Below are 14,416 nucleotides of genomic sequence, written 5' to 3' on the forward strand. Positions count from 1 at the left end.
GAAAATAGACGAATATGGTTCTACAAAAAAAACTATAAACCCTTAATCCAACGGTCATATAGTTTCAAATTTGAGTGTTTTTTTTTTTTTGTAGACATCACTTTTGAGAAAATATCTAAAAGATAGACGGTTCATATTATTGAAATACATTTTAAATTGAGTTCCACAAAAATGTGTCTTAAAAATTATGTAAAAACAATGGTGTCACAAATTCGTACCCATTAAATATATATGTTAGGAGTAAAATCATGGAAAACCTTCATTATTCCATTGGGGCAGCCATTCCAGCATATCTCCACCACTGATAAATCAAGTGCAGAACACCATGATTGATTTGCTTCCCATACATATCTTTTTCAAAGTCTGAAGTGAAAACCCCTAATATTCCGATTGGCTTGAAAATTGACAACGTTGTCGTTTTAATGATAATTTTGGTTGGAGCCAAGTCATTTCGGTGCTGAAAAAATACTGTACAACCTGTGATGTATATATTTCTTCTGGAAGGTTGAAATAATGCAAGATTTAATGAAGTTGCTAATTTGCCTATACTTAACAAGAAAACCATGTTAAGGTGTATGTAGTACTAACTATATCTAGAAAAGATGAACAAGTCATGGATGATAATTAAGCTGCCTTCCCTTGCTATTACGCTACAATAGCAAAAGAAGATAGCTATTACATTGGTTTATACGTATTATTCTCTCTCTCTCTCTCTCTCTCTCTCTCTCTCTCTCTCTCTCTCTCTCTCTCTCTCTCTCTCTCTCTCTCTCTCTCTCTCTCGTTACATACCATGCCAATAGCATTCACAAGTGTGTATGGGTGTAGTGCATGTGGTAATTCATAGTCATGTTTTTATTATTTAGAAGAGGTGGGAGTTCGAAACTATTACAATAATTTAGGAGAAGAAGTTTCGAACTTGGAAAGCATGGGTGAAAACCCAACAACCTACTCACTCGGATATTAGACCATGTGTGTTAGTCATTTTGATTTTATAAATTATAAATTATATATCTCTTGTCACAAAATTTAGGCCCATGCTATGTTTTACTTGTATATGGACAAAAGGTGAGCTACAGTTGCCTCACGTATAGTCTCTAGTATTTGCCACTCGCTTTTGAAGATGCTATGTATTTGTCGACATCCGCGCATGGGATTGGGATGGTTGGACTTAATTCTCCGCAGCAAAGAAAATGAAGCTGAAGCCACACAGTCTAAATACTTACATACATACGTATACACTGTATATACGTAGTGTTATATCTGCCCTTTCTAAAAAAACCCTATTGTTAAAAAAAAAAAAAAAAAAAAACCCTAATCAATCAGTTGGCCTGACGTCGTTTAGTGGATTTGATATTGATGTGCAAGCTTGCATTATGTGTTTGCTGTTATAATGGGTGACGTGTAAGAATTGATAACCCAATGGGTTTCCAATTAGCTTATAAGGCAGAGAAGGTCACGCTTTGTAGGAGCATTACCATAATTTGAATTCTGGAAAGAGTTTTCGATACTCATGGCGGCAACTCCCAGTTTTTCTAGCTCCTCCTCCTCCGCCTCCTCCTCCCTCATGAGCTATTTGCTTGGCTTTTCTGTATTTCTAACCCTATTTCTCAGCTCTTTGGAGAAGGGCTTTGCCATGGAAGAAAACCAGCTTCTCCATCAACATGCTCATACAGTTGAACTCAATTCTCTGCTGCCAGCAACCTCCTGCAGCCCTAGCTCCTCCGCCAAAGGTTAATAAATATGTTCATGTTTTTTTTATTTTTATTTTAATTTCAGTTTCATTGGATATATTATATATATAGATAATGAGCGAGTAGCAAAGTGCAACCAATTAGTAGCTTAATACAATTCCCACGTTCCATATTTTATACTATTTACAATAATCGGAACTGAACATTTTGTAGGTCATCATTGCAAAATATCATTTACAAAAATTCATTCATATCGAAAGCTATATTTTGTTAGAGCTTGCTTATACGTAGATACATGGTTTAATTGCAAAGTTGGAAACATATGTAGTGCGGGTGGTCGGAGAATCCAATTCCTTAACCCATGAATTAGTAGAGACACACCAACAAGCCATTAGAAACATTTCTTTTTATAAAATAGATAAAAGAAAATTTAAGGGGATACTTTGATAAGGAAAACACGGGTTAGATTCTGCAAAATCTTAAAAGTCATAAAATTGATGTTTTGAAAAGTAATAAACTATTGGTAGTTGTTTTAATTTTCAACAAGCATGATTGTGAAATGGAACCAAACATGTAAATAGTGATCCACAATTACCCATTATTTGATGCCAACACGATTATATATTAGCACCAACAACAAAAGGGATTATGATTTTTTTACGACAAATAATTACACAATATTAATTTAATTTACGAGGAAGGAAATTCAAACTTGAGTATATAAAGAAAAGTATATTACTCTAATCAACTTGGCCAAACTCAAATCTACGGAGAAAAATAAGAAGAGGGCAATTTTGGCATAATAAATACATTCCTTTTGTCTGAAAATAACTTTCAAAAAGTGACTGAATGAGCTTTTTTTTCGTGGCTTTGTTTCTTAAAGTCTTTTGTTTCCAATAACATATTAGCTTCTCTGTGGTAATTTATCTTTGATTGACAACTGTTAATAAATTTAACCCTTTTTAATCTTGTAGTTATAAACTTAACACGTATCAATTAATGATGAATGTCATATAGATGCCACACGAGTGCAGAAAATTTAATCTTGTGTATTTGTAAACTGCAATAATTAAAAATTACGCAATGACCAAATATGATACAATTAATTAAATAAATTCGACTATGATTGCTCAACAAAAACATGACATAAAAACTTTCTTTTTTCTTTTTCTTTTTTACTAAACAAATTAAAATATCCAAAAACCATGCATGTTGTTTGGTCATCCATGTCCACATAAGCAGTACGACAGAGACCGGCCAGCAGGCCAAGACACCGATTAATATTGATGCCTGGTGCCGACATTTACCAAATAATGCAAAGAATATGACTAGGCTGAATAATCTTTCAGTCTCACAAGCCAGTCCCATCTTAAAGACAAATTGCTTTTTCATTATTCAAAGAAAAAAGACCATAAGAAAATATTACGTATTTTAGGTATTTCTGCTCGTCAACACTTTCTTCTAAAGTAAAAATCGTTAACTAAATTCTAGCGATTTAAAAAAAAAAAATTCTCGTATAACTCGGAAAACACTTTTAAGTTTTTGTGCTGAACGAAATCAGAAACGCTTGGTTATAAATTATAATTAAAAAAGTGTGAACTCATTGTGAATCATCTATTTGAATTCAGATCAGAAATGCTTGGTTATAATTAAAAAAAGGATGTGCTATCCAGACATCTCATTTTACTTCTCACACTCTCCTTGATAATTTATGTCCGTTGATCTTCTTCAATTCATCCAATCGGACGACTGAAAATTAAAAAGGTGTGTGAGAAATAAAATAGAGTGGGTGGATATCACACCGCTTAAAAAAATTGTGTACTCATTGTGAATCATCTATTTGAACTCAGGTCACGACAACAAGGAACCAACGTCATCATCGACCGTACTGAAAGTGGTACACAAGCACGGACCATGCTCTGGAATCAAGAAGAACAAATCCAAAATTCCAACCCACGCTCAAATCCTCAACCAAGACCAAGCCCGAGTCGACTCAATCCACTCCCGAGTCAACACCAAGAAATCACAGTCCGCAGCCACCGTCGACAAACTCCGCCCATCCGCCGATACCAAAATCCCAGCCCAGTCCGGAAGCGTAGTGGGCTCAGGCAACTACATTGTCAGCGTGGGCCTGGGCTCGCCCAAGAAGATGCTCTCCCTCATCTTCGACACGGGGAGTGATCTGACGTGGACCCAATGCCGTCCATGTGCTAAATCATGTTACAAACAGAAGGAGCCAATCTTCGACCCCGCAACATCATCCTCATACGTCAACATCTCTTGTAGCTCCGCCACGTGTTCCGAACTGGTGTCAGGCACTGGAAACACTCCCGGCTGCGCCTCCTCCACCTGCGTCTACGGCATTCAGTACGGAGACCAGTCATTCTCCGTCGGATTTTTCGGGAAGGAACGGCTGAGCTTAACGCCGACGGATATTTTTGACGGGTTTTTGTTCGGGTGCGGCCAGAACAATCAGGGACTCTTCGGAGGCTCCGCCGGTTTGCTCGGTCTCGGCCGGGATAAAATCTCCATCATCGAGCAATCCGCCTTGAAATACAACCGGTTCTTCTCCTACTGCCTCCCCTCCAAATCCAGCGGCACTGGATACCTCAGCTTCGGCAAAGGCGGCGGATCTTCCGGCGCCGTGAAATTCACACCCCTCTCCGACGTCTCCCAAGGCGGGTCGTTTTACGGCCTCGACGTCGTCGGGATCAGCGTTGGCGGGAAAAAATTACCGATTTCCGGTACAATTTTTTCCTCCTCGGGGACGATTATAGATTCCGGGACAGTGATCACGCGCCTGCCGCCGACAGCATACAAGGCACTGCGCGACGCGTTTCAGCAGGGGATGAAGAGCTACCCGTCAGCTCCGGCGCTTTCGATTCTCGACACTTGTTACGACTTCAGTAAAGCCGATACGGTGACGTTTCCGAAAATTTCGTTTGAGTTCGGCGGCAGAACGACGTTGGAATTGGACCCGACCGGGATATTCTACGTGGCAAGTGCCGATCAAGTTTGCCTGGCGTTTGCCGCAAACGGTGACGACAGCGACATAGGGATATTTGGGAACGTTCAGCAGAAGAGGGTGCAGGTGGTTTATGACGTGGCTGGTGGAAAAATCGGATTTGCCCCTGCAGGATGCCCCTGAGGGCTCATGTGATTAGCTGCTTAATTAGGATGGTTAAGAAGTTTGATTAAGCCAGCTGCAGCAGCTTAGGGAAAATGTTGGATTAAACCGTTGAAGACTAAAGATCGTCCTCAATTGGTATTAAAAAAAAATGTAATAGTAATACATGTAGACGAGTCGGAACAAACTATATAGTGACGATTGGTATGTGTGTGGAAACATAATAGTAAAAATGAATTTCAAGTGTGCAAGGTGTACAAAATAAAATAAAAGTACATTTTTCTATATTATAATTCTTGCATATCTACTCTACTTGATAATTCTTGTAAAATTTCGCTTCAGTTATATCTTCTGAAGAATTGAATGCAAGTCGATGCGTAAGATTGCAAGAGGTTTATATTTTAATTGGCTAAGAATATTTACTCTTACTGCCGTGTTCAATTCCTCTTTAAAAAAACAGTGTCGAATTAGCCAAGTTGGGAATGAAAAACACTATTAACTTGCTCTTAGCGGTGAGTGGTGAGTGATGAGTGATGACCGAATTATTACGCGAGGGCATTTCAAAGATAATACTGTTACAGAAAAGTTGCAAAAGCAGGCATGGCAGGCATATCTTCTGCATATCCTTGCCAAAAGCACTTCGAAGGGGAAACAAACAAGATGGTACAACAAAAAAGTTACACAAATTATTGTGGCGCACCGACACCTTCGAATTTCCATTTGAATTGCCGTACGTCTCTACCTCCCAATGAGCTTATAAGGATATATAGGAGTTTATGCTCACATTCCAGGAGCTACTAGCTAGGCTTGTTATTCGATCATGGCAACTCCCATTTCTATCTCCCCCTCCTTCCTCAGGGTTTTCTTTGGTTGCTTTGTGTTTTTTATCTTCGTAATTCTCTGCTCGCCGGAGAAGGGCTTTGCTTCGGCAGAAGGAGATACAAAAACTGACCTTCTTCTACATACTCACACAGTTGAAGTAAACTCTCTGCAACCAGCAACCACCTGCATCCTCTCCACCCAAGGTTTAACTCCATATATAACAGCATTATTAAAGCGCTTCCTTCTGCAGCTTAAGTTTTTTAACTTTCCTGGTTTCAAAAGTTTTTGAACTTTAATTACCCCCCCCCCCCCCCCGCCTAATTATCTCTATGTGTGCGTGTGTTTTGTCTTTTATGATCGAGTGTATATGTATATTCAGTTCGAGCTAATTGCTTATATGAAACTCCATGGTTTAACCAGGTCAGTACATATGCATGGATAAATTATCGCATCAACCAGATGTTGTCTTAGTAATTTACATGTTTTAACTATACAGGTGGACTAATATATATAAATGGGTTAAGATCGGAGGACACTAATTTTTTGACACGCATTTTATAAGATCCAGTCCACTATCCGAAATGTCTATATTGTAATTCATCATTCTTAAATTATTTATTAATTTATTTTAAATTATCACATAGTTATGATAAATGAGAAACTAAAGATGAATATTTTCAACTCAGGTCCTTACAATAATAAGGAATCAGTATTGGAAGTAGTACACAAGCATGGGCTATGCAATCAACACAAATCACAAAGTAACCCTACTGATCAGGATCGCACTCAAATCCTCAAGCAAGACGAAGCCCGAGTCAGCTCAATTCACTACCGTCTTAACTCACTCACACTACCTGACGCCGCCACCAATACCATCCCCGTACAGTACGGTCTGGAACTTGGATCATCCAGCTACTTTGTAACAGTGGGCCTCGGCACACCGGCCAAAAACCTCTCCCTCCTTATCGACACAGGCAGCGACCTAACTTGGACACAATGCCGACCGTGTGTCCGATCTTGTTACAAACAGAAAGAGCCAATGTTCGACCCCTCTCACTCCACCTCATACTCCAACATCTCCTGTGAGTCCGCTGTGTTAGTGTTTTTGGAAGGTTTATATTTTGTAGAAAATGTTCTTGACAGGGTTTTTGGTTATGGAAAAACACAAAAATGTAAAGAGGGATTTCGGCTATTGCAGTCTGCTCTCTTAGCAGCTCATAGCAAACATATATATATGCTGTCAGTAGGGTTTTGGTATACAAGGTCAGATCTTATCTCCATTGGAGCTAGTTGACAAAAACCACAACTACCATATAGTACTAAGTTAATCTAAGCCCTTCACTGGAGCTTTTAATCTAAGCCCTACACTTGTAACAAAACATAACTTAAAAAAACAACTAGCCGTTACAAACTAGCCGTTAGCATCCTGCTGCTTCATTCCTTCGATCAACCTGGAAGTGTTTAGCATCCAACAAGTGTTCTCAGCTCATACTCCAACATCTCCTGTGAGTCCGCTGCGTGTTCTCAGCTCACAGTGGCCGGCATTGACCGCGACTGCTCCGCCGCCACTTGCACTTACAGCGCCAAGTATTTAGACAACTCCTCCTCACTCGGCTTCTTCGGCAATGACAAGCTAACATTAACACCGACGGATGCTTACGATGATTTCGATTTTGGCTGCGCGCAAAACAGCAAAGGCAAGTTCGGCGCCGCCGCCGGTTTGCTCGGTCTGGGCCGGACCAGCATCTCCTTCGTCGAACAAACCTCCCAGAAATACAAACGAGTGTTCTCCTACTGTCTACCCTCCACTTCAAGCTCCACCGGCTACCTCAAATTCGGCCCCGACGGAGGCTCCGGTAACGCAGTCAAGTTCACGCCGCTCAAAACTTTATCCCAAAGCGCTACATTTTACGCCCTTGACCTAGTTGGCATCACCATCGGTAGCCGTCAGCTGAAGATTTCAGCCTCTGTCTTTTCAAAGTCGGGGACAGTCATCGACTCGGGGACAGTGATCACGCGCCTCCCGGCCACCCCGTATGCCGCATTACGCGCGGCTTTTAGAAAAGCGATGGAGAAGTACCCTTTTGCGAAGTCGAAGTCTGCCCTACTAGACACTTGCTATGACTTTAGTGGACTTAAAACGGTGTCGTACCCGAAGATAGGGTTTGTATTTGGAGGTGGGGTTACGGTGGACTTGGACGCGACAGGGATACTGTTCCAGACGAGTGGTTCGCAGTTTTGCTTGGCGTTTGCCGGAAACAAGGACGATAATAGCGTCGGGATTATCGGCAACGTTCAGCAGAAGAGGCTGCAAGTGATGTACGACGTTGCTGGGGGAAGGATCGGATTTGGCCCTGCAGGTTGCCCCTGATTGATTAGCTACTTAAATCATTGCTGATGAAGATTTATAACCGGTGGTACTGCTAAATATGCAGCTACCGAAAAAATAAAGTTGTCAGTACGTAATGATCTCGTTGTTTTTGTGGTTCCGGTAATGTCAAAGTGTTAGTTATCTGTTATTTATCCTCCTTATGAATGTTTGTTATCCTTTTTAAGAAAGCAATATTTTAATAGATTTGAAGTTCACTGAAAGTTTTCGGAATAAAAATTAGAGACTTTGTCTTTGATTTAAACCGTTAGAACATCAAATATTTCATTCAGGTCCAATACAGAACTTAGCATAAGTGATTACTTTTTTATTTTTTCTTGTTCTTTAAAAATGGACCAACGGATGGTTTCACCATGGCATTCCACTCTTTCAGGGCAACTAGCTAATCAACATCGCTTGTTGGTGATGGATGTACATATCAAAAGAGTAAGACAAAAGAACAAGACTTGGAAGTGCCCAAGAACTAGATGGTGGAATCTAAAAGAAGAAAAACAAGCCATTTTCAAAGAGAAGGTAATCACCCAATGTGTGTGGGATAGAGAGGGGGAAGCTAGCCAAATGTGGGATTCCATGGCTAGTTGTATCCGAAAAGTAGCACAAGAGGTATTAGGAGAGTCCAAGGGCTTTGCCCCACACCAAAAGGAATCTTGGTGGTGGAATGAGAAGGTACAAACAAAGGTGAAGGCTAAGAAGGAATGTTGTAAAGCCTTATACAAGGAGAGGACCGATGAAAATGGTGAAAGGTATAGAAAAGCGAAGCAAGAGGCGAAGAAAGCTGTCAGAGAAGCTAAGTTAGCGGCTTACGACGATATGTATAAATGACTAGATACCAAAGAAGGAGAGTTGGATATCTATAAACTAGCTAGAGCAAGGGAAAAGAAGACAAGGGACCTAAACCAAGTGAGGTGCATCAAGGATGAGGATGGAAAGGTTCTTGCTACAGAGAACGCGGTTAAAGACAGATGGAGAGGTTATTTTCATAATCTTTTCAATGAAGGACATGAAAGGAGTGCTTCTTTAGGGGAGTTGAGTAACTCAGAAGAGTGTAGAAACTACTCATTTTATCGTCGAATCCGGAAGGAAGAAGTGGTTGTAGCTTTGAAGAAGATGAAGCATAGAAAAGCAATAGGCCCAGACGATATACCAATCGAAGTGTGGAAAGTTTTGGGAGAGACAGGTATAACATGGCTCACTGACCTTTTCAATAGGATTTTGAAAACGAAGAAGATGCCAAATGAGTGGCGAACGAGCACTTTGGTGCCTATCTACAAGAATAAGGGCGACGTACAAAATTGCATGAACTATAGGGGTATTAAGCTAATGAGTCATACAATGAAGCTCTGGGAGAGAGTCATTGAGCATAGATTGAGGCAAGAGACATGGGTTTCGGACAACCAATTCGGGTTCATGCCAGGGCGCTCAACCATGGAGGCAATCTATCTCTTACGAAGATTGATGGAAAGATATAGAGATGGGAAAAATGATTTACACATGGTCTTTATAGATTTGGAAAAAGCGTATGATAGGGTCCCAAGAGACATTCTTTGGAGGATTTTAGAGAAGAAAGGAGTACGAGTAGCATATATCCAAGCTATAAAGGATATGTATGAAGGAGCAAAGACTGCCGTAAGAACTCATGAAGGACAAACCGAAAGCTTTCCCATAACTGTAGGATTACATCAAGGCTCATCCTTAAGTCCTTACCTTTTTGCGTTGGTAATGGATGAGTTAACAGGACATATTCAAGATGATATTCCTTGGTGTATGCTTTTCGCAGACGATATAGTGTTGATAGATGAAACTCAGGAAGGGGTAAATGCAAAGCTTAACCTTTGGAGAGAAGTGTTGGAATCTAAAGGTCTTCGCCTAAGCCGATCAAAGACAGAATATATGGAGTGCAAGTTCAGTGCAAATGGAGGCCAAAACGAGTTAGGGGTGAGGATCGGAGATCAAGAAATACCAAAGAGCGACCGTTTTCGTTACCTAGGATCTATCTTGCAAAAGAACGGAGAATTAGATGGAGATCTCAACCATAGAATACAAGCTGGATGGATGAAGTGGAAGAGTGCATCCGGCGTGTTGTGTGACCGCCGTATGCCACTGAAGCTCAAGGGAAAATTTTATAGGACGGCAATAAGGCCGGCGATGCTGTATGGCACAGAATGTTGGGCGGTGAAACATCAACACGTACACAAAATGGGTGTAGCGGAGATGAGGATGCTTCGTTGGCTGTGTGGGCTCACGAGAAAGGATAAGATTAGGAATGAGGATATCCGGGGTAAAGTAGGAGTAGCCGAAATTGAAGGAAAGATGAGAGAAAATCGGTTACGGTGGTTTGGACATGTGCAAAGAAGGCCTACTGACGCTCCGATTAGAAGATGCGACTATGGGACAGAGGTTCAGGGCCGAAGGGGTAGAGGAAGACCTAGGAAAACTTTGGAAGAGACTCTAAGAAAAGACTTAGAGTACTTGGATCTAACGAAGGACATGACACAAGATCGAGCACAATGGCGTTCTAAGATTCATATAGCCGATCCCACTCAGTGACTTGGATTTTCCAAGTCTCCAACCAAGAAGTTTTCCTCACTCGGGAAATTAAGGGAACACTACCCCAACCTACATGCTCCACTCAGAAAGCTTCAACATACAAGCTTCAACAAAAGAAAATTCAAAGAACTTAGCGAAGAATGCTTTGGTGTATTTAACACAATACGTTGAAATGAAGGAAAACTTATTTATTGATATCCCCGATAAGCTACAAATATGTACATATACATGAGTCAAAATAAACACACAAGAGGGAGCCTTCACAAAGGTTGCTTAGGAGAAGTCTCAGCAGTCGGTAGAGCCCCAGAAAGAGAAGGCACCGGAGGGGGATCATTTGGAGCCTCAGTACTGGACAGAACCCTAGAAGGAGGAGGCATCAGAGGTTGATCATTTGGAGCTTCATTACGCGGTACAGCCCCAGAAGACGAAGGCAATAAATGCCTTTGGAACAAACCCACAAATCTCTGATGATCAAGTAAAACCTGACCATCAGTTTCCTTCATCTGGTCAAGCTTCCTCTTCATGTTTGTAGCATAGTCATGTGCGAGCCGGTGCAACTGTTTATTCTCATGCTTGAGCCCTCTAATCTCCTGTTTGAGACTCATCACTTCAGCCGCCAATGATTCAACTTGGCGGGTTCGAGCAAATAGGCGTTGGGCCATATTAGACACAGAACCTGCACACTGAACACTGAGAGCCAGCGAATCCTTAACAGCTAACTCATCAGACCGTTTGGAAAGTAGTCTGTTATCTTTGGGAGTGAGAAGGTTCCTGGCCACCACCGCAGCGGTCATATCATTCTTCATCACGGAATCCCCAACGGTAAGAGGACCAGTTGGGGAGACGAATGATGGACGCCATATGTTGTCTGGAGAAGGCGGGGCTGCCTCTTCAACAAGGTTCAAGTCAAAACGACGGTCGGAGGGGCCAGACATTTTCAAAGGTGTTGAAGAGAAGAGGTCGGACAAATCAAGATCTTAGAAGTGCAAGAATGAAGCTTCTACTGGTGGAGATTCAAGTGTGCTTTGGAACTTAATGCCAGCCCCTATAAAAATCTGCACTCGACGGAGCTTCAGAAATCAAAGAGGCGCCTGCTCAGAAATCGAAGAGGCGTTTGCTTTCTCAAAAGTTGGGCTGCTTAGAGATCACGAGGGTTGATCTCAGAAATCGAAGAGCCGTTTGCTTTCTCAAAAGTTGGGCTGCTCAAAGACCACGAAGGCCGATCTCAGAAATCGAAGAGGCGCTCGCTTTCTCAAAAGCTGGGCTCCCTAGAGACCACGAGGGCCGATCTCAGAAATCGAAGAGGCACCTACTTTTCCAGCCTTGTCAGCACCTGTCACACGCACACTCAGCTTTGCGAAATATTCAGCTTTCTTTCCCCCCGATAATACCTCTGCAAACAAGCTATACTAGAGCAAGAATATCTCATATCATCAGGGTTAAAAGCAAGAGTATCCCATATCATGCTTTTTCCCTGTTTTTTCTTTTGGCCTTGTTTTTACCTGCAAGACAAGGAGAAAGAGAGCAATCAGTCAGCACTTGGAATCAAGCTTCCAGCCAGGAACTGACTGCCTGGAACCCCTTACCTGATTACTTACCTGACATTGCTCTCGAGTACTCATCTTCAACATCTTATGTTTCCAGGGAAGATTCCGCATCTGCTTGAGGAACAGATAGGGCAAGTGCGAAGGATACAAGGAAGCATGTGGAGACAAGCGTAACAGCACACGTGCCGATACATCCATTACTCTGTCAAAAGCAAAAGTATCCCATATCAGCAGGGTGGAACGTACTCTAGATTTGATGGACTTGTTTTGACCCTCAAATTCTTCAGTCGGCCTTATACTCTGGAGGAAACCAGAAAACCCTCCAGCTCAGTTCAAGAATAAGCCTGTGGAAAGTTACTTCTTCAAAAGCAAAAGTATCTCATATCATCTCTTCTCATTTTTCTTCTCTTTATCCTTCATGCTGCTGCAAGATGGGGAGAAGGTGAACAATCAGTCGGAGCTCTGATTGCTTACCTTGTCTGTCACCTCTTTCAGCAGACCCCCTAGCTCGGCGACTTGGGGGACTCCTACTACATGGTTTGTATCGCGCTTGACCAAGCCTGAAACTACAAGTAAGCTTCAAGTGAAATTGATACATTACCTTGTGCATCTCCACCAGTTAAAGATACCACCCATGGATGGAGGAAGAGTACTTCCAGAGAAGATGCCACATCTACCTATGAGACAGATAAGGCAAGTCAAGACGACACCACACTCCGATACTTAGAAGTTTCGTGACTACGAGATCACTCTCCCACAATATTTCCTAATGTCATTTGTACTAAATCATTCACTCGTACTCACTAAAGGAGAGCTTGAACCTATGTACTTGTGTAAACCCTTCACAATTAATGAGAACTCTTCTATTCCGTGGACGTAGCCAATCTGGGTGAACCACGTACATCTTGTGTTTGCTTTCCTATCTCTATCCATTTATATACTTATCCACACTAATGACCGGAGCAATCTAGCGAAGATCACAAAAAGCGACCGTTTTCGTTACCTAGGATCTATCTTGCAAGAGAACGGAGAATTAGATGGAGATCTCAACCATAGAATACGAGCTGGATGGAAAGAGTGCATCCGGCGTGTTGTGTGACCGTCGTAGGCCACTGAAGCTCAAGGGAAAATTTTATAGGACGGCAATAAGGCCAGCGATGGTGTATGGCAGAGAATGTTGGGTGGTGAAGCATCAACACGTACACAAAATGGGTGTAGCGGAGATGAGGATGCTTCGTGGGATGTGTGGGCACACGAGAAAGGATAAGATTGGGAATGAGGATATCCGAGGTAAAGTAGGAGTAGCCGAAATTGTAGGAAAGATGAGAGAAAATCGGCTCTGGTGATTTGGACATGTGCAAAGAAGGCCGACTGACGCTCCGGTTCGAAGATGTGACTACGGGACAGAGGTTCAGGGCCGAAGGGGTAGAGGAAGACCTAGGAAAACTTTGGAAGAGACTCTAAGAAAAGACTTAGAGTACTTGGATCTAACGGAGGACATGACACAAAACCGAGCGCAATGGCGTTCTAGGATTCATATAGCCGACCCCACTTAGTGGGAAAAGGCTTTGTTGTTGTTGTTGTTGTTGTTGCCCTAATAGTATTGATTTCATCGCAGAGGTGATGACTAATTAATTAGTATGGACTTCTATTAAGGACATACACATGTGCGAAAATTTTTAGTTATGACAGGAACACAAATGGTACACCATATGTTTTTATGTAAGTGGTGGAAATTTTTAATTTTTAAGTTGTTAACCTTTTGACATACATAACCTACCATTTCTACGAAAATACATGGTGTACCACCTCGTGTGACGATCACACTGAAAAATCTCTCTACATGTGCAACCGGGAAATAAGCGCATGCAGCCACAAGAAAATTCATCATTATGTACGTAATTTCCTAGCCTGGAAAACTTGATCCACGATATTTGACAGGGATTGCTTTGTCTGACTCTCAGCCATGCATATCTTCTCCAAATCGATCTGTCTTTGTCTGCAAAGACTACACAAGTAAACGTTGTTGTTGTTGAAATGATTAGACATTTCTAATTACCATTTGACCGCGATTGACTTGCTAATTATCATTTGAAAACTTAAGCACTCTCTGACTAGTCTTGAGTATCAAAATTCACGATTCCATATATATGCCTCCTTTTTCCAGCTTGCATGTCCTCCACTGAAATAATATCTCCTCAGTCCGATTTATCATTGAATTTTTATATATAAAATAAAGTAGTGTGTGTGTGTGTGTATTTCAATTCAATGTTATAAAATTTACATGACTTAA

General features: G+C 41.6%; 2 protein-coding genes across 2 annotated transcripts; both read left to right on the forward strand.

Annotated features, from left to right (window-relative positions):
* The first annotated feature begins 1,411 nt into the window (after positions 1-1,411).
* Positions 1,412-5,100, forward strand: LOC126605639 (aspartyl protease family protein At5g10770-like). The gene is made up of 2 exons (XM_050273049.1): positions 1,412-1,730; positions 3,542-5,100. Exons 1-2 carry the CDS (start codon positions 1,511-1,513, stop codon positions 4,837-4,839), a joined length of 1,518 nt encoding a protein of 505 aa, XP_050129006.1. The 5' UTR covers positions 1,412-1,510; the 3' UTR covers positions 4,840-5,100.
* A 457-nt stretch (positions 5,101-5,557) lies between these two features.
* Positions 5,558-8,232, forward strand: LOC126605644 (aspartyl protease family protein At5g10770-like). Its single transcript, XM_050273055.1, has 3 exons — positions 5,558-5,843; positions 6,327-6,715; positions 7,139-8,232. Exons 1-3 carry the CDS (start codon positions 5,639-5,641, stop codon positions 8,009-8,011), a joined length of 1,467 nt encoding a protein of 488 aa, XP_050129012.1. The 5' UTR covers positions 5,558-5,638; the 3' UTR covers positions 8,012-8,232.
* The last annotated feature ends 6,184 nt before the right edge of the window (positions 8,233-14,416 follow it).

This window comes from Malus sylvestris, chromosome 15 (assembly GCF_916048215.2).
Source record: "Malus sylvestris chromosome 15, drMalSylv7.2, whole genome shotgun sequence".
In the NCBI taxonomy this organism is placed as follows: Eukaryota; Viridiplantae; Streptophyta; class Magnoliopsida; order Rosales; family Rosaceae; genus Malus; species Malus sylvestris.